General features: G+C 52.2%; 1 protein-coding gene across 3 annotated transcripts in view; it reads right to left on the bottom strand.

The window, feature by feature from the left end:
* Positions 1–261: 261 nt before the first annotated feature.
* The window catches only part of LOC111846423 (BAH and coiled-coil domain-containing protein 1-like), a 59901-nt gene continuing 36916 nt past the window's right edge, over positions 262–23246 (bottom strand). For all 3 annotated transcript variants that reach the window (XM_072704625.1, XM_072704624.1, XM_072704626.1), the window contains 24 exons: positions 21643–21765; positions 19680–21542; positions 19444–19558; positions 19150–19355; positions 18890–19048; positions 18400–18599; positions 17867–18200; positions 16268–17002; positions 15337–15500; positions 15102–15238; positions 14656–14769; positions 13209–13323; positions 12915–13116; positions 12082–12249; positions 9989–10248; positions 9604–9748; positions 9389–9503; positions 9061–9136; positions 7049–7157; positions 6785–6901; positions 6503–6664; positions 5018–6237; positions 4620–4856; positions 262–4053 (listed from right to left, as the gene is read on the bottom strand). In XM_072704625.1, the coding sequence (XP_072560726.1) occupies positions 3844–4053; positions 4620–4856; positions 5018–6237; positions 6503–6664; positions 6785–6901; positions 7049–7157; positions 9061–9136; positions 9389–9503; positions 9604–9748; positions 9989–10248; positions 12082–12249; positions 12915–13116; positions 13209–13323; positions 14656–14769; positions 15102–15238; positions 15337–15500; positions 16268–17002; positions 17867–18200; positions 18400–18599; positions 18890–19048; positions 19150–19355; positions 19444–19558; positions 19680–21542; positions 21643–21765 (7286 nt within the window). In that variant the 3' untranslated portion in view covers positions 262–3843. The remainder of the gene's footprint in view (positions 4054–4619; positions 4857–5017; positions 6238–6502; positions 6665–6784; positions 6902–7048; positions 7158–9060; positions 9137–9388; positions 9504–9603; positions 9749–9988; positions 10249–12081; positions 12250–12914; positions 13117–13208; positions 13324–14655; positions 14770–15101; positions 15239–15336; positions 15501–16267; positions 17003–17866; positions 18201–18399; positions 18600–18889; positions 19049–19149; positions 19356–19443; positions 19559–19679; positions 21543–21642; positions 21766–23246) is intronic.

Below are 23246 nucleotides of genomic sequence, written 5' to 3'. Positions count from 1 at the left end.
AGGCGATCAACAAGGCATTAAACGGCAGCTAAATGTTACGATAAGTCATCGAGACTGACTTCAAAATAAGATTTTGAAGATTAACCGTCACAAACAATGGGTCGTGGACACACGCACAAAATTCAATAGCCAACACCGATGAAAAAAATGGTTTTTGGCAGAGCGTTCCCACTACACCCCCCGTGTCAGTAGTTTGAACAGAAAAATCAGCCCTACTTGTCTTTCACACTTTCTCCATATACTATGAATGCGATTTCAACAGAAGATTAATGTTTTTTTTTTATTTTATACAGTCAAAGCCAAACTCCAACAGCAGGTTTTGTCATATTTATTCATAAGCCATCTGTAAAAATCTTAATACTAAAATGTTTTTACATGGTTTGATGTTCATAAACTCCATTTTTCTGCAAAATGCCTACCCCAAAATCAAAACACACTGTACATATTTACAATTCTTTACAATATTGAAACAATTAGAAAACACTTTAAATTCAAGGGAAGAAAACAACAAAACAATAGGAATATAATTAAAATCTTTATTTAATTTGTGTTAAAATATTATAATATTTGCCAAGTAACTCTGAGAAATAATTTTAGGAATATGTTTGAAAACTTTAATTTCCTTACTGTTGCTGATAATGGATTTAAATAAAATTGGGTGAAAGGACAGACGGTCCTGCGTCCTCCTCACCGCTTACCGTGACCTGTCAGCTGCTGTACAATGCTCAACATCTATTCAGTTACATCCTAGTAGTATTGCACCCGTGTCATACAACGTTGACCTGTCGATTAAGCAAGACATTGCATTAGTCCTACACCACCCAGCACCTATGTCCAGTCAAGCTGGCTAAGGAAAACTTTTCTTACCATTCTTCAAAATCAGATTATTTGGCCTTTATTTAAAGTTGTGAGAAAATGTAAAATGACTGGGATCCATATGGTTTTAATGATCAAGGGAACCCCCCAAGTCTATATATGAGGCAAAACCATGAAGAAGCTGACATGACAGAAACAGCCCACAGACGACTGCCATCTGTGTAGGAGTGACACATTCGCATGTGGGTGTGCACACAGGCTCTGGCATGTCATTGGATGTCAAAGCTATATGCTTAATTTCCTACTGTGTGAACTCAAATTGTTCCCTGGCCACATTTTATGCAGAGGACAGAAAAAAAAGACAAACAAGCAATTTGTACATGACAAAGTAAACTAGTTCTTATGTACAACACCGGTTTCGACCAAGTGATGCTTCACAGTAATTCCTACATCTTGGATTAACAGTTGGGATCAATAAAAATATGAGAAAAGGCTTAATGATCCACATTTGCCATTTATAAGTACATGAGTCCCTGTTATAAGTACATAGCAATTCAAGCATTCAACATCAAGTTAAAAAAATAAGGAACTCTATAAAAATAACATAATTTCTTTAAATCTTTCCCTATTCAAACAAACCACACAAAACAGTAAGTGTGGTAGGACATCGGTTTATTGTCAGTAATCAACAATCATTTAACCAAACCATAAGAAACGGGGGGGGGTTGATTGTGCCCAATGATGTCACTTCCTGCCAAGGAGCAGCAAGGGAATCTCACTGCCAAGTTACAGACTAGCAAGGGGTCTGCTGACCACACTACTAACAGCCATTGAGAACGCTGATCCAGTGTCACTTCAATAAATAAATGTCCTCTGCACCATCACCTAAGAGCTCAGTCTATTACATCAGAAAGTAACATCTTATATTGTACTACACCAAATTCTCTATAAAGTTACTGACTTTGCAGCTACATTGGCAATAAATAAAGATGAGCAATAGTTAAAATACTGATTGAATAACTCAATATATTTGGCAAAAGCAAAAGCAACAACAACGACAGTTACAACGAAAAAACATATCGCTTTGATTGTTTAAGCCTATCAAATAGGCAACTTCTTTACTATTTTAAATATTAATTTTAACTTCCTCTTAATGATTGTGCTTCACAGGCCATCAATTTCCCACATGGTGCATGCAGAGTTGCAATGCTAACCTGAAGACAATACAGTACTGCAATGCTAACTCTGCCCAGAAGCTAACATAGTGCTCCAATGCTATCCGTGGTCAAAGTCTGACATAATGCTGCAATGCTAACCTTAATCAGAGGCCAACACAGTGCTGCAATGCTAACCCTGCTCAGAGACCAACACAGTGCTGCAATGCTAACCCTATTCAGAAGGTAAGAAGGTGCAGAAATGCTAACCCTGCTCAGAGGCCAACACAGTGCTGCAATGCTATCTATGCTCAGAAGCCAACATAGTGCTGCAATGCTAACCCTGCTCAGAAGTCAACACTGTGTTTTGATGCTAACCCTGCTCAGAGGCTAATACAGCGCTGCTATGCTAACGCTGCTCAGAAGCCACATTCTCAGAGTGGCGCAGAATAACTGCATATTCCTCTGAGACCAGCAATCCGCAGAGTCACAACTGCCCACGTCCAGTAAACCATCTAACAGTTCAGAAGTGTGCCCGTCTCTAAAGGGCACAATGATGAGAGACTCAGGGGTTTCTGTGAGATGTGAAAAAGAATGGCAGACACCAGCAATAACAGTACAGATAACAAAGGTATTATAGAGCAAAGTGGTAAAAAGGAAACTAGACTCACTGAGCCGTTCACATTTCAACTGGCCAAGGGGCCAGGACATTATGGGATGCCCCTCCAACCTTTGACACATGCTGTTCCAGGAACAATGCATCAGATGGACCACCTGGGTGATTGGTTTTGGCAACAGCAGTGGTCATTGTTTGGCTGGTCTAACTAGCCAGCGTGGTGGTGGTGGTGGTGGTCATCGTTAAAATTAAAACAAATAAAACAAAGTCACAACCCATTCAAGTCTCATAACCAATATTCAGTAACCTTACAAAGGAACACATCTGACAACACGAAAGAAATATAATCTCTCAATTGTATTTGTGTGTGTGTACGTGCATGTACACATTATATACATATAAGTATATATATACTATATATATATATATATATTACAGACACACACACACACACAGACATTAAGAAGAGAATTGTTCTGTACAACCCACCAACCCACACACACATGCACGCACGCACGCACACACACACACACACACACACACGTACACACGCACAGCCTGAATCAGATCAGGCAAGAGGTACTGAAGTATGGCTTGATAGGATAACCATTCCATTATGTATACAGTATGTATCTGTGTGTACATGTACAGAAGTATCTTTATATATCTATGTAAATTCACGTTAAAAACGTCCCTGGAATTATCAGAATGAGGTCTGCAGGTCTCCCGTACATTACACTTGCCAGCTGAGGATGCCCCTTGGACCAGGCTATGCCACATAGCAGCTGTGCTCTATCTTCCCCACGTCAAACGCATGTCAGAAGAGGAGGGGTCAATGATGCTTATGTCAGAGAGATCACACCACTACCCCCTCACTCCAACCAGCCACTGTCCTTGGCAGATACCAGGGAGGGGCAGCGCGCCTGTTTGGAGGTTGGTCTACAGCAGGTTATTTTCACATGGCTAAGGGGCTTTTGTCAAACTACACTCTTGGAGCTCTCCACCCAAGTGGGCACAATCCTGTGCAAACTGTGTAGTGCCGTGGGGCTTCTGGGTGTAGTGGACCGCCTGGGGATGCCCTTTGCTGTATCCATGTTGTCTCTCAATGTAGTGGCGGCTGGCCACTTGCATGTTCACAAGTGTCGAACAGTCGTGTGTTTTCCCTGCCTCAGAAGAGCTGGGTGACACTGCAGTTACACTTCATACCCTTCGGGGGGCCTGAGGGCTCCTCAGCAGTATCTAGAAGTAGATCCAGGGCTAGCACAGGATGGGCAGGCCCTCCGCAGTAAAGAGCTGGCCGTTGGCCGGGTCATAAGTCCCAGCCAGGTAGTAGAGCTCCTGGCTGTTACCAATGGGCTTCCTAATACGGCTCAGCTGCTCGTACTCTTCACGGCTCACCACCTGGCACTTGTGGGAGATTGTCTGGACATCATTCTCATCTTCATGGGAGGACTGGTACAGGGCATGCTGGGAAACATGAAGGAAGACAGTGAATGTGACCAGCACTATGCATTAACCACAAAGAATCAAATGTGAGTGTAAGATGTACTTGGAATTCAGACCAAAGACGTTAAAATCTCACTGACTATGAATATTCAGTATGTCTGCTTTGCCACAACCAGCAGGGTGCAACATCAGAGACTGAATATTCAATGTGCAATACTGCTAGCCAGCCAGCCTTATTTCATGACAAAAAAGAGCTTCACAAATACAAGCCAAAGCTGCTTCCCTCAAAACTCCCACCTATGGCAGGGAGAGGATACCCTATGATCTTACCCTCACTTACTTTCTGCCCCGCAAAGCAATACTGCTTCAGAAAATCTGAACATCTGGCAAGGGCAACACATAGCTCACACTGCAGATAACAGCTCTCAAAGTGAAGATGTTTTTAGCTTTCACTCTGGTTAATCCTGAGTTTTGATTACTCATATAACACTTGATGAACATGTTGAATTCAGTTTCTACAGCTGCAGGAAAAGCCTGGAAAATAAGTTGCATGTCAGCACTGCTTGCCCTTGAGCTGCAAACCCCACCTTGCCATCACGTTGCTGCTTGCCCAGCTTTGTCTCCTCAGGATGGTAGAACCACTTCACCTTCACCACCATGCTGCTGCTCCAGGACTCCCAAAAGCTCTCGATGCGGCCCACGTAGGGCAGGTGTGGGCGGCCGGCGGAGAGGAATACCGCACAGTCCCCGATGCACACAGTCTCTCGGCCGCGCACCACAGCTTTATAGAACAGCTTGCGTGCTTTACCCTTCATGCCCCTCCTCTGCCGAACACAGACCAAACAGTCAAACAATTGCGAAACACAACATGACACATTGACCATCATACTAATGACCTATTCGCCCTACAGACTAAAACAGGTTTAATGTACTTAGCGAATGCATTAACAGTTATGACGAGACCACATATATCCAGGTGGCTTACCTGTGTGGGGTTTCCAGACCATTTCCAAAGCTGGCGTGCTGGCAGAAAAGCCGAGACCTTGGGCTGGTTATTCACCGCCTGGAACTTCTGTCTCTTAGCCAGATCCTTTGGACTCTTAGGGGCAGAGCCTGGACACTGCTTTCGTTTGAGTGGCTTGCTGCTGGCACTGTTGTCATTCTCGGCCTTTGTGCCAGGAACAGTCATGGTCTTGGCGACAAAGGACCCCTGAGTTGGCCCAGATGCTGGTTCTGGGGGTTGCAGGAGGGGCCGATGGGAGGAGAGGCAGCCCTGCAGCAGCAGTGCAGAGCCTTCCTCATCCTCCGAGCTGTAGGACGAGTCATTGTCTGAGGAGCAGAGGCTGGAGCTGGACAGGGAGCCAGAGCTGGAGGAACTAGAGGAACCAGAGGAGGAAGATGAGACTGAGAGACGGGAAAGGAAGCTTCCAGCTGTTCTGAGGCCCCCAGAGGCAGTAGCCATGGGGGCTCCCCTCTCATCATCATCATCCTCTTCCTCGTCCATGTCAGAGTAGGAACTGGGACAGTCACTGTGACAGTTCATGCCAAAGTCAGCGTAATCAGCTAAGACCAAGGATGGTGTAGGTTTCTGCAGGTGGGACACCCCTTTGAGCAGGAGATCTGCTCGAGTGCCATCCGCCTTATTGTTGTCTTTAATGAGCAGAGCAGGGTGAGAATAACCAATTGTCTGGGCCATGGCAGCCACCCCTTTTGTGTCAAAGCCTTTGTCCAGCTGACTTCCATGCCCTGTGGATCCTCGCAGCAATAAGGCTTTGCTGTTCTTTGTCTTAGGCGAGGTTACCCCCTCATGGTCAAGTTTGACAAGAAACTCTGCCTTCCGGCCCTGCATGCCCCCACCTTCACCTGGCCTCCTGCCCCGACCGCAGAGGGAGCTTCTGGAACTGACAGACATCACAGACGGCTGGTTTCCAAAAGAGGAGTAACCATTAGCAATGCTGCTGAAGGAGTCCACGGCGAAGGAGCTCCGGAAGATTCCTTTAGCTGGGGCAACTGTAGGAGATGAGAGTGAAAAGGCTTCAACCTCCTTCCTTTTGAAGGGTTTCCTGGGGCTCCCATTGACCTGGAAGAGATTGTTTATAGCCTTCTTTTTGGGCACCAAATCCACTGGCCAGCTGAGCATAGGGTTGGCAGTCTTATTCATCCTGGTCACCAAGGAATTCTTTGTTGTTGAACCTTTCGGTCTGCCTGTTAGCACACAAATGATAGTAATGAAAATATGCTCCTTATTTTTTAATGAAATGACTTAATGACACACAAACTGTCATAACACCATGGGTAGCAACCAACAGCAGCCCCAAGAATGTCAATCTGCCCTCTAAAATACATTCACCCTATTTTCATGCCTATTTGCTCTTAAAGAGGACCCATCCACTGCCATTTTCCCATAATTAATTCATGCATTGTCTAACTGGACCTGTATTGTCTAACTGGTTTCCAAGGGTGGTTCTACCTGGCTTGGCCTTGGTGATGGCCTTGCACTCCTTCACATTCACCATTTTGCTTGGCTTCTCAGATGTCATGTGAGACAGAGGTGCCTTCTCCAATGTGGAGCTCCTTCGTCCCCTCTGTCCAGCACAGGCCACCAGGGTAGGTGGCTCGACGCTTGCGGGTGCTAATGGAATAGGAGTGGGGCTGAGCATTTATCTGTGACTATGGAGAACTAGAGAAGCTGATGGCTGACACTATTCTACCTTTCAGTTCACATGGTAACAGTGAATTATGGATTACTTACAGTGGATCTGATAGTCAGGGGGGAGGAGGCGAATATTGGGCAGTGAGATCCGCCCCCGATCTCCATCGTCGAACTCCACCATGACACCACCTGCCTTCCCATCTTCATAAGTGCCTCCTACAAGAACAGGTAGGAAAACAAATAAGAATGCTTGATTTCATCAGTAGTACCAAATTGACATGAATGATGTGGTAGCGACTTTTGCGGAGATGTGCTAAAATGCACAAAGTGTATGAGCAGAGTTCAGGCCCCTGCCCCGCTCACCTCGGCTAACATATCCGGGGTAGAGACACCGTGAGCGCTCGCTCCAGTACGCGCATACCCGCTGGCCCGATGTTAGCAGCGCCTCGCTCCCTGGCTGCACATCAAGGACCTGACCGAGACACGAACACACACATGCACACACATAGAGCTTCAGTCACTTGATGTGTTACCAAAGCACCTAAACAGAAAACAGAAGCGGCAGGATCCATTGTTGTCTGTGTCAGTCAACATGGGCGGGTGAAAGAAAAATCTACAAAAAAATATAAGTGATCAGTGCTCAAGCAGGAAATTCCTCAACCCTGGATGCGTGGTCTCCTACATGAGCTCACCTACACTGGAAGCGAGATTGAGGACACACATGTACACACGCTTTCTCATGTTACACCATCAGCAGGCTGACATTTCAGCCTCAGTCAAAGCTGACGGGTACAAAGCAGGCTAATGTTGCTAATCTGGGCTCGTGAGCCAGAGCGCATTACGATGACCGCCTGCTGCCTGCTTTAAACTCCAGGCCTTGGCCAGGAAGGGAGACTTGCTGGGACTTGCAGGTAAACGGGTGTTTGGATGCACCTACCTGGATTTTTAGCCCAGTTAAATGATGCTTTGGAGACTTATTAATGCTTATTAAAAGAAACATTTGCAAGAAGGATCAGTGTATTTGTATAACACCAAAGAAGGAAGATACAGCTTTTGAAAGGCTATCTGGGTGACTGTGTGTCTGCTCATGTGAGGTAAAGAGAGAAGGGAGGAGGGAGATAGAGAGAGAGAGAGAGAGAGAGAGAGAGAGCCTTGATGGGCTTCTGCATGTATCTGAGCAGCAGGACATCTGTCACACTGTCACATTCATTTTTCCTCAGTCTCTCTCTCTCCACTCTGCCTCTCCTTGTTTCTATCCCTCCCTCTTTCGCTGTCCTCCTCTCCATTTCTTTCTGCCTCATTCTTTCTTTTTCTCCCTCCCTCTCCCCCTTTCACTGTCCCCCTCACCATTTTTCTCCTTGCCCCCCTTTCTGTCCTCCTCTCCCTGTACTTGTTTCTCTTTGTCGCTCCCCTCTCTTTTCCCCCCTTTCTGTCTTCCTCTCCTTCTGTTTCTCTTTCTACCTCACCCTTTTTCTTCCTCCCCCTTTGCCCCTTCACTGTCTTCCTTTCTGTTTCTCTTCCTACCTTCCTCCTTTTTTGTTCTTCCCCCCTCCCCCTTTCACTGTTCTCCTCTCCATTTCTCTTTCCACCTCTCCCCGCTTTTCTCCCTCCTACTCTCATCCCTTTCTCTCCCCTCTGCCCTCCTTCTCAGTTTGGCCCTTTCCCACTCTCCAATTCTTCCCCACTACCTCCCCAGCCCAGACAAACTTTTCCAGACTCCCTGCTACTGGCCCAATCACAGACCCCTACACAGCAGCTGGCCCAATCACAGACCCCTACACAGCAGCTGGCCCAATCACAGACCCCTACACAGCAGCTGGCCCAATCACAGACCCCTACACAGCAGCTGGGTCAATCAAAGACTCCTGCACGGCTGTAGCTGTGTGTCCTGCACATCTGTCCCAGCTGCATGCAGCCCCCTCCCCCCACAACCAGCCTCACACCCCCTGCTGCTACTCCTCTCCCCTGGGAGCCAATGGAGGGGCCGAGCTGGGATTGGCTGAGGAGGCGAGTCTCTCAATCCCCTCATTCCTGCACTGCCCCTTTTAAAATGTTTACACTGAGAGGATCAGCACGTCTGCACCGTGATGCATGACAAATTGTGCTGTCACCCGCGGCTCTGTTGTCATGCCGTTGGGGTGAGAAATTCTAAGCGGTTGCGGTTGAGGGAGGAACGCTGTCACTGGAGGTGGTGGCGGTGGTGTCACTGTGCCGGACCTGGCAAAGGTCACGTGCCATGCAGCTGGGGCTGTGCACTCCGCACGGAGAGTGTGACTAGCAGCTGAGCATGACAGATACTGTCTGAAAATCACCACGACCCTAAGGTAGAGCGTCAAGTTCTGGGCAAGAAAGAGAGCCCAGAAGGCTAAACTCACAGCTTCCTGTAAGAGCTGCTCCAAGGAGTAGATCTTCTGCCGGCTTCTTCGCTCGCCGTCAATGGTGATGCTGTAGCTGGGAGAGCACAGAGCAGAAAGGGCTTGTTTTGTGTGTGTTTTCACAGACTGTTCCCCACTCAGCCTAGCCCCTTGAAGCAGGGTAACAGAGCAGAGCAACTTTTCATCAGAAATACATCACTGACTTCCTATGAACCTCTGGGCAAAAACTGGAGTATGAGTTCTTCCGAAATTCCACTGTTTGATCAGAATGACCACTGGCCTGAGAAGGACGGCGATGGTGCATGTGGCCACACTGCCTGCCACTCACATGTCCGTCAGCTCCAGCGTGTGGATGCGAGCGGCGTACAGGAGCTCATCTTCCGAGATCAGGACCTTCAAACCATCCATGAGCAGCTCTTTGGTCAGGATGCAGCTGGGGAGGGCTGCAGAACACACACACACACACACACACACACAATCAAGAGGGTGGCTGCTAGCCCTTCCCAGGAAACGTTTGTGTACACATGGAGTACCAGGCCTCACCCGGTGTGCTCCTGGTCACGTGACACATGTGCCCTGGCTGGCTTCCGTCCTCCCCACCATCTGAGAAGCTGCTATCCTCGTCCATTTGAAAGCCTTCGTTGGCCGCAAAGCTCTCCAGCAGCCGACTTACCGCACGACCTTTGGACTGGATAAAGTGAGAGGAAGTCTGTTTCATCATGTCACTCACAGTCTGACTGGCTGGATTGTGCTTGGGCGACAACCTTAGGCATGCCATGTAAACTGGGGCACCCTTCAGCATTTATAATGCACTCTGAGTGTCTTTCATACACACCAGTCTGCTGTGGGTGTGGGGTGGACGACTCCCATGAGCCCTTATGCATACTGATTATGCAAATGATGGCCCTCTCCGGCCTGCCCCAATCACCTTTCTGGTCGGCACTTGCTGTGTCACACTCTTGCGTGTTGCCCTCTTCAGCCTCTCGCTGATGACTGCAGGCGATCTCCTGTCTCCTCGCATCCCCCACATCGCCTGCTGGTGGCGAGGACTGGGGCCCCGGACTCTCCTTGGCCTCCCCTCCTCCTTGTCCTCGGCTGGCTTCCTGGGGCGCGCCAGGGGCATTGGCCTGGAGGGGACCTTCTTCTTCACCTTCACCTGACCTTCGACGCAGGAAAGGCTTAGGGATCCTGTGGTTGAAATTTGTGAATATAAAAACATGTACAAACATTAGGTCCATCAAGCTCGTTTGGGGGAGAAACTTATCTAATAGCTCAGAGTTGTTAAAATCTTATCTAGCTCTGATTTAAAGGAACCCAAGGTTTTAGCTTGCGCTACACTAACAGGAAGACTATTCCATACTCTAACTACACGCTGTGTAAAGAAGTGTTTTCTCAAATTCATTTTAAAATGTTCTCCCACTAATTTCCACTTATGGCCACGGGTTCTAGTATTTAAGCTAATATTGAAATAGCCATTCGGCTGAACAGCATCCAGACCTGTTAGAATCTTATAGACCTGGATCATGTCCCCCCTTAGTCTCCTTTGCTTGAGGCTGAACAGATTCAGCTCAGCTAACCTCTCCTCATAAGACATTCCTCTAAGACCAGGAATCATTCTCGTAGCCCTATGTTGAACCCTTTCCAAGGCAGCAATGTCCTTTTTAAGGTATGGTGACCAAACCTGCACCACACTGGCGAGGGTGGGACAAGGAAGCATCAACATACACACCAAGGCAGAGTCCTGCACGTGTCCACTTTTGGAGACCTGCACCCGCACAGTACAGCACCACACCCACCCGTGCACCCGTGATTATTTCAAAGTTAAATCCGCACCCGCCTGGGCACGTTAACATTCTGCCCGTTACCCGTCCGTTACCCGCCCGTACCCGTGATAAATTACACACAATTATTTTTTCTATGCACCTCTCAGCGTGACAAGCGCTAGGCCTACATGAGTTTTGAATTGCAACGAAAAAGTCCGTTTAACACAAAATCAAATCAGATAGATCTAAGCTATCCATACTGTGACGAGCGTTAAAGAGAGAACACGACGACACGCTTCCGCAAGGATTCAGACGTGTATGTGAATGTTTGTCGAGGCGATTATCTAATGATGCGTTTGTTTTTCTCTCGGAACTCGGAAATTAAGAGTTGAGTGACATCACGTCCGACAATCTCCCGTTCGAGCTACCGCATCTCGGAACAAACATGGCTGCCTCCATGAACACGCTGCTGTGTGTTGTTGCTTTATATTTTAGCAGATTTGGAGTGAGATTATTTTTTCCGAGACACAAACAAACAAGAAACACAAACTAGTCAAACCACATTAAAAGCTTTATAAAATATTTTAACACATTCATAGCGATATTCTTTTTTCGAGAGGCAAACAAACTACAAACAAACCAAAGACACTAACAAGTCTGGTAAAAATCTTATATTGGATGATAGGATACTGTTTACGGTCATGATATAGTATTCTCTAAATCGAACACGTGCAGTTACATTTATAACTATTAATACATTTAACAAAATAAACATTTTTAAAGATTTATAAAATAGAATTACTGTTGAGTGTGTAAGCCGCCATGTTGAAATTACATCACAGCGGCAACTCGGACAACAAAATCTTGTCCGACATCAACGTCATAAAAGAGGTGTGTTTCTGACGGCAAGTAACGTTTTTCGTGACGTTTCATGACGTTTTCATCCGAGTTCCGACTTGGAGAGAAATAATCGAAAGCACCGTAAGGTACCCCCGACATACTGAACACACTGTGATGATGACAATTTGTACATGATAGTCTAATACATAGATATTTTCGCTTATATGTTATTTTTGCAGGCTACAACACTGTTTTGATTGACCTGCTACCCGCCCGTGTGTAATGAATTACCCGCTCGCATACCCGCCCGTAAAATTCCAGAACATTAAAATCCGACCTCTGCACCGAGGTCTTTGTGTGTCAAAGAGTGAAGTGTAAAAAAGCGCAGACGTGTGCAAGCTCCAGCGTGCAGCCTTACCGCTGAGGCCTTGTCGCTCCTTCTTGTTCTTCGCTTTCTGATTGGCTTCTAACTTTACAATGGACGAGGGGGAGGGGCCAGTCACCACCAAGCTGGCGGAGCCGTCTCTGGGATGCAAGACGTCATCTGCATCCTCACTGTCATAACTACCCTCCTCTTCATCTTCCTCTGAGTAGGGGAAAAACATTGGATCAACAATGACCCAGATTCTACAATACACCCGAGAAAAGTATTAAAATGAAACAGATATTAAACAGGCAGAAGTGTAAAAGTGAATGTGGATGCTGCTGACTGAGGAGGCCGCGCAGAGAGATGTGCTTGTGTTCGTGCAGATTTACGGCTTGGCGGAGAGGTAAAGCCAGTAAGAAAAATCACACAACGATCAAACAATAATGGAAGCAATTCCCGGCTGCCTTTCCTGCCAAAGCTAATTCACTGGGTTTTAACCACCCAACTTCAGGCCAAGAAAAATTAACTTGCAGCCGTTAGCGAACAAAGAGAGCTCAGCACCCCCCCCTTCCCCCCCCCGTACTGGCAGCTGTCTGCAGCAGTGCGGGGTGTCAACGCCGTGCTGACAGACCAGTCATTTACAAGACAGGCGCTGGCCCCCCGCAGCAAGGGCTATTGCTTTCAGGACCATTAACATATCGCCGACAGACACGGCCACCATCACTTCACAGGCAGCTCTCTTCGAGAGGATCAGCTCGTCACACATGGCCACAGCGAATGTGATGAGGCCAGACCGGCCCATCAGAGGGGATTCTAATCGGAAGAGTCTTCTACCGTCTTTGCATAGACAGAGGCAGATTAAGATGCTGGACGCTGTTGCTCACCTGTGTCACTGTGTTCATCTGAGTCATTGCTAGACCTGGCAGTGCTAAGTAATGGGTGGCCTCCCGGGGCGAGCCTGCGGCCCAAGGCTAGAGAGCCCCCCCGCGATGCTTTGGTCTTCTGCTTCTGCTGGGACACGCCGTGGACCAGCTTGGAGCTAAACGTCGCTGCCCGCACCCCGGGCTTGCAGCATCGTGCCTTAATCTGGGCGGGAACGAGGGCATGGTTACACAACAGAATATTCTGGAAATGGTACCTACCCCTAACAAGTGACAGCAGGGCGTTGGAACACCGACCTGTGTGGCACCGAGACGCTCAAAACTCTGGTTGGACAGCTTCTTCTTTTTGAGGTGCACCTCTCCACAGCCAATCAGGATCTCAGGCTGCAGACTGAGCCCCGCCCCCAGAGACCTGAGTGGGGCAGCAGAGGGAGGTGTTGAGCAGAATGGAACAGCTTACAAACTAATGAATAAAATATGGGAAGAAACAGAGAGGCCATATTGATCCTAATAAAATTTCTTTTCCTTTGATGGCAGAGGTCTGTATATTGCAATCATCTCCGCAGCACCCTGCGATTTCACAGTAAACCGAGAAATGTAAGAGCCTTGTGGGTCTGCTAGTGGCCTGCAGGCTTTGAGTTGCACTACTAGGCGACGTGTCTATGTGACTGAGTATGCTGTAAATCTGCCTGCTTACATCACTTCCTGCACTGGCATGTTCAAAGAGTGGGATCTACTGCCAAGTTCCCAGAAACAGGGGGTTTTGATTGACAGGTGGGTGGCAGTGGCATGTGACTGTGCAGAGCCAATGGGCAGCCCTCACCCTCATTAATGCAGCCTGCCAGCAGTGCTCCCTATCCAGTCTGGCCTTGTGGCCGGGGAGTAACACAGAGTGACTAATCAAACAGAATTGCACCCGGGAAGGGGTGGGGGTGTTTTTAGGTGGCGTTCCATGTGCCTTGCAGGGGCCATTCTGAAACTCCATCAGTGTTGGTACACATTCCTACAGCCGGCCGATTGCGATACTCAGTCTGGCATATGCAATAGGACAAGCACACTCTGCCCCTAAAGGCTCCACCCACGAGATTGGGGTGGCTGGCTGCTTGATGCTTAGTCTGGCACCTGCTCTACAGGGACATGCTCTACTCCTAAAGGTCCCTCCTCAAAGGCCTTGGGGGGGTGGGGGGTTCTGGCTAATTAATACTATGAAGTAATTAGTCTAACAGAACTGACCCAGTGACCTCCATTAACAACAGCCGAAACATCTGCAACCCTGATGTTTTCCCAGCATGCAACGCTCCCCCTAAGGTCTACCCAGGGCTAAGTTGCCGCTCTGAAGTTTACCCAGCATGCCCCAGTCGTAGCCCTGAGGTATTTCCCATATTCCACTTCTGCTCAGCATGTTTATCCGTCACTATAATTACTGCCGAAGGTGGGCTGGCCGATGCGGCCCGTCAGAGCAGAGAGGCTAGGTCCGATGGGACCCAAAGAGCCTCTTCCAGCGGACCTGCAGTTGCCCTACATTCCCAGCCTTGTGGCCATGAGGCTGAGTTTCTGGGTCAGAGAGCTGTCAGCTATGTGAGGCGAGGGGTAGGCCACGCAGACTGTGCGGCCACACAATCGATACAGCGAAGGCGTCATGGGGTTCCAGAGGCAGAGCCAGCTCAACAAGCCATTACCGGGGTCTATGGCAACACCCCTACCCCGATCTGGGGTGAGAGAAGGGAGGCGCGTTGGGGCTGACCTGATGTTGCGCGGGGCCTCTGTCAGAGCCTGATGGCCTGTACCAAGGGTGGACTTGCGTTTTCGTGGCCGTCCAGGTCCTCGACGGGCAGGGCTGCGAGGAATCTCCTCAATGCTGTGATAACATACAAATCTGTTCATGCAATGCAAACTCTCTTAAATGGCGTCAGGAAACTTTTTTGAATAGACAAGTCTTTGTGACAGTTCTTTGTGACACTTGTTCTGAAAAGGTGTTATATAAATAAATTACTTATTAAAGCTGAAGTGGTCTGTGTAAACAGGGGTCAGGGAGGAGTCTGTGTGAAGCAGTTAGCAGTCTGTGGGGGAGTTTGAGGGGAGTCTGTGTGATGTAGTCTGTGGTCTTAGGAGGGGTTTGAGGCTGGTCTATGTGAAGCAGTCGGTCTGTGGGGGGGTTTAGGGTGCTCTGCATAAAGGCTGCCTGCTCACTTCTGTTCCTGCTTCCTCTGCAGCTTCACCAGCTCCCTCTGCTTCTCCTTATAGCGCCGTTGCAGTTCTGCCAATCGCACACGCATGGCCAGTTCCTGCGCCCCCATGGTCTCCATGGCACCCTTCACTGGGCAGACCTGATGCACCCACACCCATGCCCCACCTAGTTAGGTCAACCAGCTTGAACGAGGATGCTGGCTACTGAACTCAGGTCAGATCGGCGTGCATCTCCTACCGGCTCGTGTCGAGGGGTCCAGGTGCACTTTCTGCGCAGATTGAGGGTCCTGCGGGCAGAGGGCTCTGCTCCGGCTTCCACATCCCCCTGGGGCACCACCTCCAGGGCACGGGCGGTAGCCAAGGTGGCGAGATTATGGAGGCCGGGGGTTGATGGATACTCCTCTGCAAAGCAAAGATGCAGCAGAGCGATTGTTAGCCAATGCACCCTCCATTGCCCGGAGTCTGCTGGGGTTACGAGGGCTTTAAGATATGAGCCAAACCCCTCGCACCAGGACAGAGGAAGGCAAGCATATAGTCTGTCTGGGGATGAGGAAGAGTGGATATAACAAACACTGCAGCACAAGCAGGAGAGTGTGGAGTATAAAACGTGCGTTGCTGGTATGAGCGAGGACAAGCATGCAGGAGAGAATGTTTTCCTCCCAACTGCAGTTTGACCACAGCCTACAACATGTGGCAAGTCCATCTGTCCCAGACAGGGAGTGGGGCGGCAACCCAGCTTAGTGATATTGCCCCATCTGCCACATCCATGGTGGGGGTCGGTGTGGACGGCTTTAATGCCAAAGGACACAAGAGCGTGTAAGTACAACCGACGGGCCGGATGGTCTAAAGGCCCCTGATTGGCCAGACAGAGCATTAAGGTCTTTAAAATCGATCTGAGGCCACTGAGGAGGCACTGAAGAAACTCCAATCTGAGTCTCCAGAGAGGCTCTGCTCCGTAAAGGTGGTGTGTGTGTGTTTGTGTGTGTGTGTGCGAGCGGGTTTACCTATCCTTATGGGGACATAATGTCCCCATAACGTGATAAATATCAGTTTTTTTCCCTTATGGGAACTGGTTTCCTGGTCCCCATAAGGATATGTTTACCCTACATGTGTGTGTGTGTGTGTGTGTGTGCGTGTGTGTGTACACTTGGGTGCATGCTGCAGCTCACCATGACTGTCCCGGTCCCACTGCCATGACTCCAGTTCCGCCAGCTCACTCAGTAGCTCCATGCCGCGGCTGCGTGGGCAGGGCAGGGCCACAGGGGCAGGAGGAGGCGTGTCCCCACCAGCACAGAAGGCAGCGGCAATTAGCAGCTCCAGGCTCCAGCAGCTGAGGAAGGAGGCTTGGGGGGACCCCATCACAGGGGAGGGGGGGGTGCAGGCAGGAACGCAGCCCAAGTCAGGGGACACCGCCCTGGACTCCCCAAGCATGCATCCTTCTGCACAATGGTCGGGGTCCACATGGCCATAGGTGACCACTTGCCATCCTTCCTCTACTCCTTCCTGGGTTGCTGCATCCTCACTTGGGTCCACTTGCATAACCTCCCCTTCTTGGTAGGGGGTGACGCTCTGGGCCTTGTCTAAAGCAGCAAGCTCCTCATGGACCGGCCCCTCTGCCAAACGGCAGCCTCTGAACAGCTCATCTGGTTCTGGCTGAGGCATGACACTGACCTCCACTTCCCCAGGCTGCTCTGCCTCTGCCTCCTGTTGCTCCAGGTCCACCCCAGCTGCTGTGGCACGCTCAACCTCCTCTGCCAACGTGGATGCAGGAGGTGGGGCCGGATCCAGGGGCTCCACCTGTACCGCCTCCAGGTCGGCAGGCTCGGCCAATGGGCCTTCATGAGGGGAGGGGCCGCCCCGGTAGCCTATGACGATGGCAGGGTATGTGTACCCAGGTGGCAAGTCTGAAGCAGAGGAAGAGAAGTAGAGGATGAGAAGAGAAAGAGAGCCGGAAAAGTAACCCACTCGTTCATGCTGTGAGGCCCCCCGTCAGGTCACCTTAGGGATACACCCATCCCCACCCCCCCCTCCCCCAACACCCCCCACACCTCCACCGGCTGCAAGTGCCCGCCACTCCCTCCACTCCTCTGCAGAGACGGCCCCTTTGAGTCAGTGAACCTGGCCAGTGCGGTCCCCCCCAGCTCCAGGTAGCCTCACGTCCTCAAAGTCCGCACAGCCCCCCCCCCCCCCCCCCATACGCGTCCTGGGACAGCCAGAAGCCTAATGTGCTAATAGCTGTGAGCAGCTTGCATGGTGTGAGGTGTGATGTATGCCTCTGCTCGCGTGGTGACATCACCATCGCCATGGTGTCAGGGCTGATTTACTAGCCATTATTATGTAGCTGTGTTTACCCTCACCTCCAGATTGCCCCCCACCCCATGACTGAATTACTGTGGTTTCTGAGGTCTTATGTTAGCAGGGTGAGGGCGCCCACCTCCTCCTGAAGTGCCCTGAACATCCCTATTTTGCCGCTCACAATGGGTGGAGATGAGTTAAGGTAGTGTGGCGCCCCCGCTGGCAGATGTAGTTCAGCGCAGCCCCTATTGCCTGAGGAGAGCGGCAGCATGGGGGTTGGGATGTGCGGCTCAGGGGACCTCCTCTGGGGAGGTGATTCACACGGGCAAGTGGGAGTCTGACAGGAGCAGCTTTGGGAGGTGGAGTATCATGGAAACGGTAACCACGACGATGGGAAACGCGATGAAGTGTCAGACGCCTCATGTCCTCAATCTGGATTACGTTCCTGCGGAGAACTGTAGCCGTGTCCTTACCAGGCTCCAGGGATTGTGGGTAGTCCTGCGGTGGCTGCCCCTCCACTCTCATGTCCTGGCGCTCGGCCTGCTTCGGCATGCGCAGCAGCGCGGGGCTCAGGGCCGGGGAGTGGGGTGCGGCAGCTGCTGGGCTGGGGGCGGGGCACGGCGTGCCCTTGGTGTTGGGGGACCGCAGGGACGGAGAGCGACAGCAGGGGGACAGGCGTGCCGTGCATGACCCCGACGAGCCAGTCTTTCTGTGTGACGGCACCACGGAGAAGGGCTTGGGGGGGCGTGGGGGCTCCGGCACCAGCATATCCAGCCCCTCGGGGGCATCTTCAGCCTTCTTCTGCATCTGGGGGGAGAGCAGCAACATTGCAGGTCTATGGGATTTAAGGGATCTACAAGATCTGTGATCTAGCACCCCTGGGGTACCTGTGACATCAGTCCACTTGTCCTGCTGCTCTTTATTAACACAATCACACATAATTCAGGTTCCTTATGCATGTCGCCCCTTATGTGAGATCTTTGTGCTTCACATGCACTCTCTGTACCTGTACATGGTTGCTCCTGTGCTGCAGCTCCATCGCATGAGCAGCCCGCTGCTGCTGTTGCTGCTGCTGCTGCTGCAGGGCATACAGCTCCTGTTGCCGTAGAAACTGGGAGCGGGAGTAGACTGCGGTGTGTTGTATGTGTGACGGGGCTCCGCAGGCACTGTACACTGGGGGCCACAAGCCAGGCTGCTCAATCACATCTGGGGGAGAATGGAGGACGGGGGTTGAGTTCGGGGGGGGGGGGGGGGGAAGTGCTGGTGTGGGGGGGTGATCCAAAATCCATCAATCATTTATGGGGGAATGACTGATTGAGGGAGTCGATGACAGCCCAGCCCCTTAAGGAAGAGGAGTCCGGCTACTCCAGGCTGGAGTACTGGGAGCCCCCCAACGACAAAGGACTTGCAGCTAACAACACTGGCATCAGGGGAAGCCAGTGGGCAATAAAGGGCGAGCTGCCAGCTGCACCCTGCAGGGATGCCGTGAGCCCTACCGAGGTGATGGGCAGATGGGTGGACCGCGGGCTCCCCAGGCAGCACCACAAGGGGCGTGGAGGTGTCCTGGGTCAGGGGCAGCACTGGCTGCAATGTGCTGGGCAGGGGCGTCGAGAAGCCGGGGGGGAGGCCCTGGTGCAGGGCGGAGTGGCCGATCCCTGAAACCGGGAGTAGGGAAGCACCGACATCAGTGATTTGGCACAGTGACAGCGCACGAGAGCCTCCTTGCCGCTCATTGGTTCGCATTCATGTCACTCACCGTAGGAATGTCCGGCCATCCAGAGGGAAGGACTTCCTGTCTGTGGCATCCAGTGGTGGTGAGACGGATGGTGTGCAGAGGGGTCGGTGCCTATTTGGCTAGACTGCAAAGAAGTCCCACCTGGGACCATGATGTGAGATGTGAGGTCACCATGGCAACTGCTGGAGGGATGGATGCTTGCAAACTCCACTCGCTTCTTATTATCCCTGAAAACCGGCAATCGAGGAACAGGTTTAGGGGGGAGTGGGGGAGGCAGACGTGAGGGCCGAGGTGGAATAGGGAGGTGTCAGTCACCTGATTAGAAGCTCCTGTTCCCTCTCCATGCATGGCTGGCTCAGCTGTTCATCACACATCCTCTTCCTGCCTTCCTCCACATCAGGTTCCAATGAACAGCCTGTCCTTGGTCCGTCTGTGGGGGAGCAATGATTCTCATGTGACCTCTGACATCAAAGCCTGGGTGTGTATCGGCAGTGAGGAAGTGAGCCTCAATCACCCCCCCACCCCCCCAACCCCCCCCACGAGCCTCTAACCTTTTGTGGCAGGCATGGCCCTTCCGTGCCGGTTGTGGCCGGAAGGACCGTCCAGGGGGTGGCAGGGGGGCTCGCTGTGCCTTGCCACGGCGACGGCTATGCCAACGGGAGGCTGGCGCACCTCCCCCTCCCTGTGGGATGTATCCCTGGCCTCACGGCCCCTCCCGTCCCCACAGTCCACCCTGTCTCCATTAGGGGCAAGGCCCTTCTTCGAGGGCAGGGTCTGCTTGCTGCCCTGGGGGGGGCAGCCAGCCCCGACAGTGCCCGACTTCAGACAGCCCAGGCCCCCAAAGGGTGTCCTCTGGGGCAGCAGGTGCGGCTGGTGCTGGCTGCTGTACTTCAGGAGACTTCTGATGGCACTCACCTCTCCCTGGGGGCCTCGGGGGCTGGCTGAGGGGCCAATGCCACCCAGCTGCTGCTGAGGCTGCTGACCCAGTGTCCTGCTAGCCCTGATGCTGGCCAGCGACTCCAGGTAGGCTTTCCGCCGCTCCTCCTCCGCCTGCATGTGATGGGCTCGCACAGCCCAGGGGGGCACCGGCTGCTGCTGCCCACCTACGTACCCGAGAGCCACCATCTCCAGCTTCTGCTTCCCGTCCCGCCCCGGCTCGGGTGCAGCTGCTTCCTGGGCGGACCTGGCTTGCTGCTGGTGGCAGATGCGGGCCACCTTCTGGCCGTCTCGCTGCAGCGCACAGCCGCCGCCGACCCCCTCGCTGCGAGAGGCCACGCCCTTTGCCTCGCCAGACTGGACGCCGGGAGATGGGCCCATGTGGGAACAGTCACGGAAAGGGGCTGCACCGAGCGCTCCTTGGGGGAGGGAGGCTCTAAACGAGTCCATGTCGGTGCCACCGAGGCAGTCGCTACTGCGGGGCCGAGGGCCCAGGTGCCCCGAGGGGGCCAAGTGCGGCTGCTGCTGCAGGTGCGGATGGGGCCAGGCAGGGGCCTTGTCGGCTTTGGGGTACACCTGCTGCTGCCAGTGTGGTCTCCGGGGCCAGCTGCCAGCCCCCTCACTGCCGCCTCCCGCCCCCTCGCCGCCACCCTTTTCTACCACCTTGTCCTTGATGCCACCTGCATCTCCTGCCCTCCGGCAGTCGGGGTTCCCCAACTGGAAGGGCCTGCCCGCCCTGTTGTCTTGGTGGCCCACGGATGGCACGAAAGTGGGCCCAGTGAGCTTAGGCTGGAGGGCCTTCTCTTGCACGATGGGGTTGGCGAGAGGTGCCGGTGGGGGTGGGCTGTAGAATTCCGAATGGTACGGGGGATGTGGGGGGTGGTGGCTGTGGCTTGGGTGCAGGGGTAGGCAGTGGAAGCCCCCAGGGTTGGCGGCGGAGCCCACGGATGGAGGCATGGGGTACGGTACTGAGTGCTGCAGCACCGGTGCCCTCTGCAGGCAGTCAGCTGGCGGCTCGCTGATCCGCATCTCTCGACTGATGGCCTCCTTGGAGCAGCGAGTGGCCCCTGCGGCCCCTGGGTGCCTGCCCAGAGGTGGCTCCCCGCCCGGCGTCTTGGAGCTCAGCAGGCAGGCACTGAGCTGCTTGGCCCTGCTCTCCAGGGGCTCCCGACACTCCCCAGCCAGCACGGCCTTGTGCCTCACCAGGGCTGTCTCCTCCTCCAGGCTGTGCCCGTTTGGCTGTGGCTGCTGCTGCTTGTGGCGCTCCCTGTCCTTCGCCTCCTGCTTGCCGCCGCCCCTCTCCTTGTCTTTGGTGCCGCCAACGGAGAGCCTCTCTGCCGTTGCCTCTTTGAGGCTTTTGTGCTCACGACTGCATGACCGCAGTGGCTGTCCACTGGTCGTCCGGGTGACAGAAGAGAGGCTGTGATTGGCTGAGATGAGGGGCTGCTGGGACGGAAGGCCTCTGAGATAGAAGTTTTCTGGACGAAATGACAGAAGAGTCCAATGTGAATGGGCACTAAGAATGGAGATAAATGCTAATTTTGCTAAAACACATCAAAGTATCTTAAAAGTACTCACCTTTTTGGGCATCATAGAAGGGGTGCTGGCCATATAGGACGCTGCTGTTCCCATGGTGATCCAGGTGGCTCATGGGAAGGAAGGTGTGCGCCAGGCTCCCTGAGAAGCGGGCATACCCTGGGGCTGGCAAAAACAGTCCAGATGAGAAACTTAATCAACTACTAAGCTGTGAACTGTCCATACCCACCCTGACAATAAAGCAGGCCGTCTACAGCTCAGTAAACTGGGAAATTACAGGGCTGCTGCCCAGGCTGCCCACAGGAGGAGGTCAGAGGTTGGCAGAGATTCATGCTCCTTCACTGAGACATCTGTGGCAGATGTGACAGCGGCCGTATCGGGGTAGCACACACACCCCCCTCCACACCAATGCAGAGTGATGTGATGGCAGGTTTGGACCATGGGGGAAACCTCAGTGGAAGAGTGTACCCTCAACTGAGAGGAGAGTCATCTTGCAGCAAAGGGCCCCCGTGGGCCCCCAGGGCCAGACATGTTTGGAGGAGGGGTTCTCAGGGTGGCATGTGCTAGCCGCTTCCTAAAGGGAGACCAGCATTTATTTTTCATGCATCTGCTTATCATGATATGCCATATCGGCAACTAATTTACAGAAAATGACATATTTCTACAGTAAGAAATATCGGCAGAAATTCGCCGCTTCTCCTGAAGGCCCATTATAGCCTGTGGGAAGCAGAGCTTGCCACCCCCCGGCCTTTTGCCCCTCCCCTCCTCCTCCTAACACCCCTGCCCCCACCCCGCCCCATGCAGGGCCTCCCAGGGAGAGCAAAGTTTTTTCATCCAGCTGTGCTGATCTGCCTTTCATCTGCCTGTGCTCATGTAATGAGGCTGCGAGGACAGTATCCCCCCCCCCCGCTCCACACCCCTCTCAGGAGCCCCATTACTATAAACTACCTTGTAAAGGTAAGTTATAGAGCATCGGTTTAGAGAACAGTGTGTTTCCCTGAAAAACGGGGCAAGCCTTCGGGGAGAAAAGGCAGAAAACTGACACAGTTGTCCATGTATCAGCTCCGTCCCAGGACCAAGCACAAGGATGAGCAGCAGGGCCTCGGGGAGGAGACCCCAGGTGGGCCACAGACAGACGGGGATGTCAGGGGTGACAGTGTAGGTGAGGGGGTCAGAAACAGAGATGGCCCTCTCTAGGGTTGAACTGTAGACCCTGAGAAGCTCAGCCTCTGCAGGTCCCCAAACTGTTGCGCAGGTACCAGGCCTCTGTAGGGCTAAATCCCAAAATCACAGAATCCCATTCGACTGGTGGCTTGATCCCCACATGCCTCTGGATCCCCCCCCCCACCTTTTACCCTGTACACCTTATAAACGTGTCTCTCTGATACTGCGTGTCTCTGTGGTATCACTATGACGAGAACAAAGCAGCCTAGTGAAAGAGCTGCTGGGGGGATGGGGGGCTTGACGGATGACAGCTTGGGTCCTGGGAGCCTCCCTCGCTCTTGTTCTCCATGGGATTTCCTGGTTGGCTAGAGACAAAGGTGCGCGGCCCGGAGAGGAGGCATCTGGGGGGGTCGTGGGGTGTTGAGCTTCTAATTGCAGAGCTGCTGGCGTTAGCCTGAACTACGTCGTCACCTCATTCAGCT

The sequence above is a fragment of the Paramormyrops kingsleyae genome, chromosome 22 (genome assembly GCF_048594095.1).
Source record: "Paramormyrops kingsleyae isolate MSU_618 chromosome 22, PKINGS_0.4, whole genome shotgun sequence".
NCBI classification, from domain to species: domain Eukaryota; kingdom Metazoa; phylum Chordata; class Actinopteri; order Osteoglossiformes; family Mormyridae; genus Paramormyrops; species Paramormyrops kingsleyae.
The sequence above is the reverse complement of the archived record's forward strand: the minus strand, read 5'-3'. Positions and strand labels throughout refer to the sequence as shown.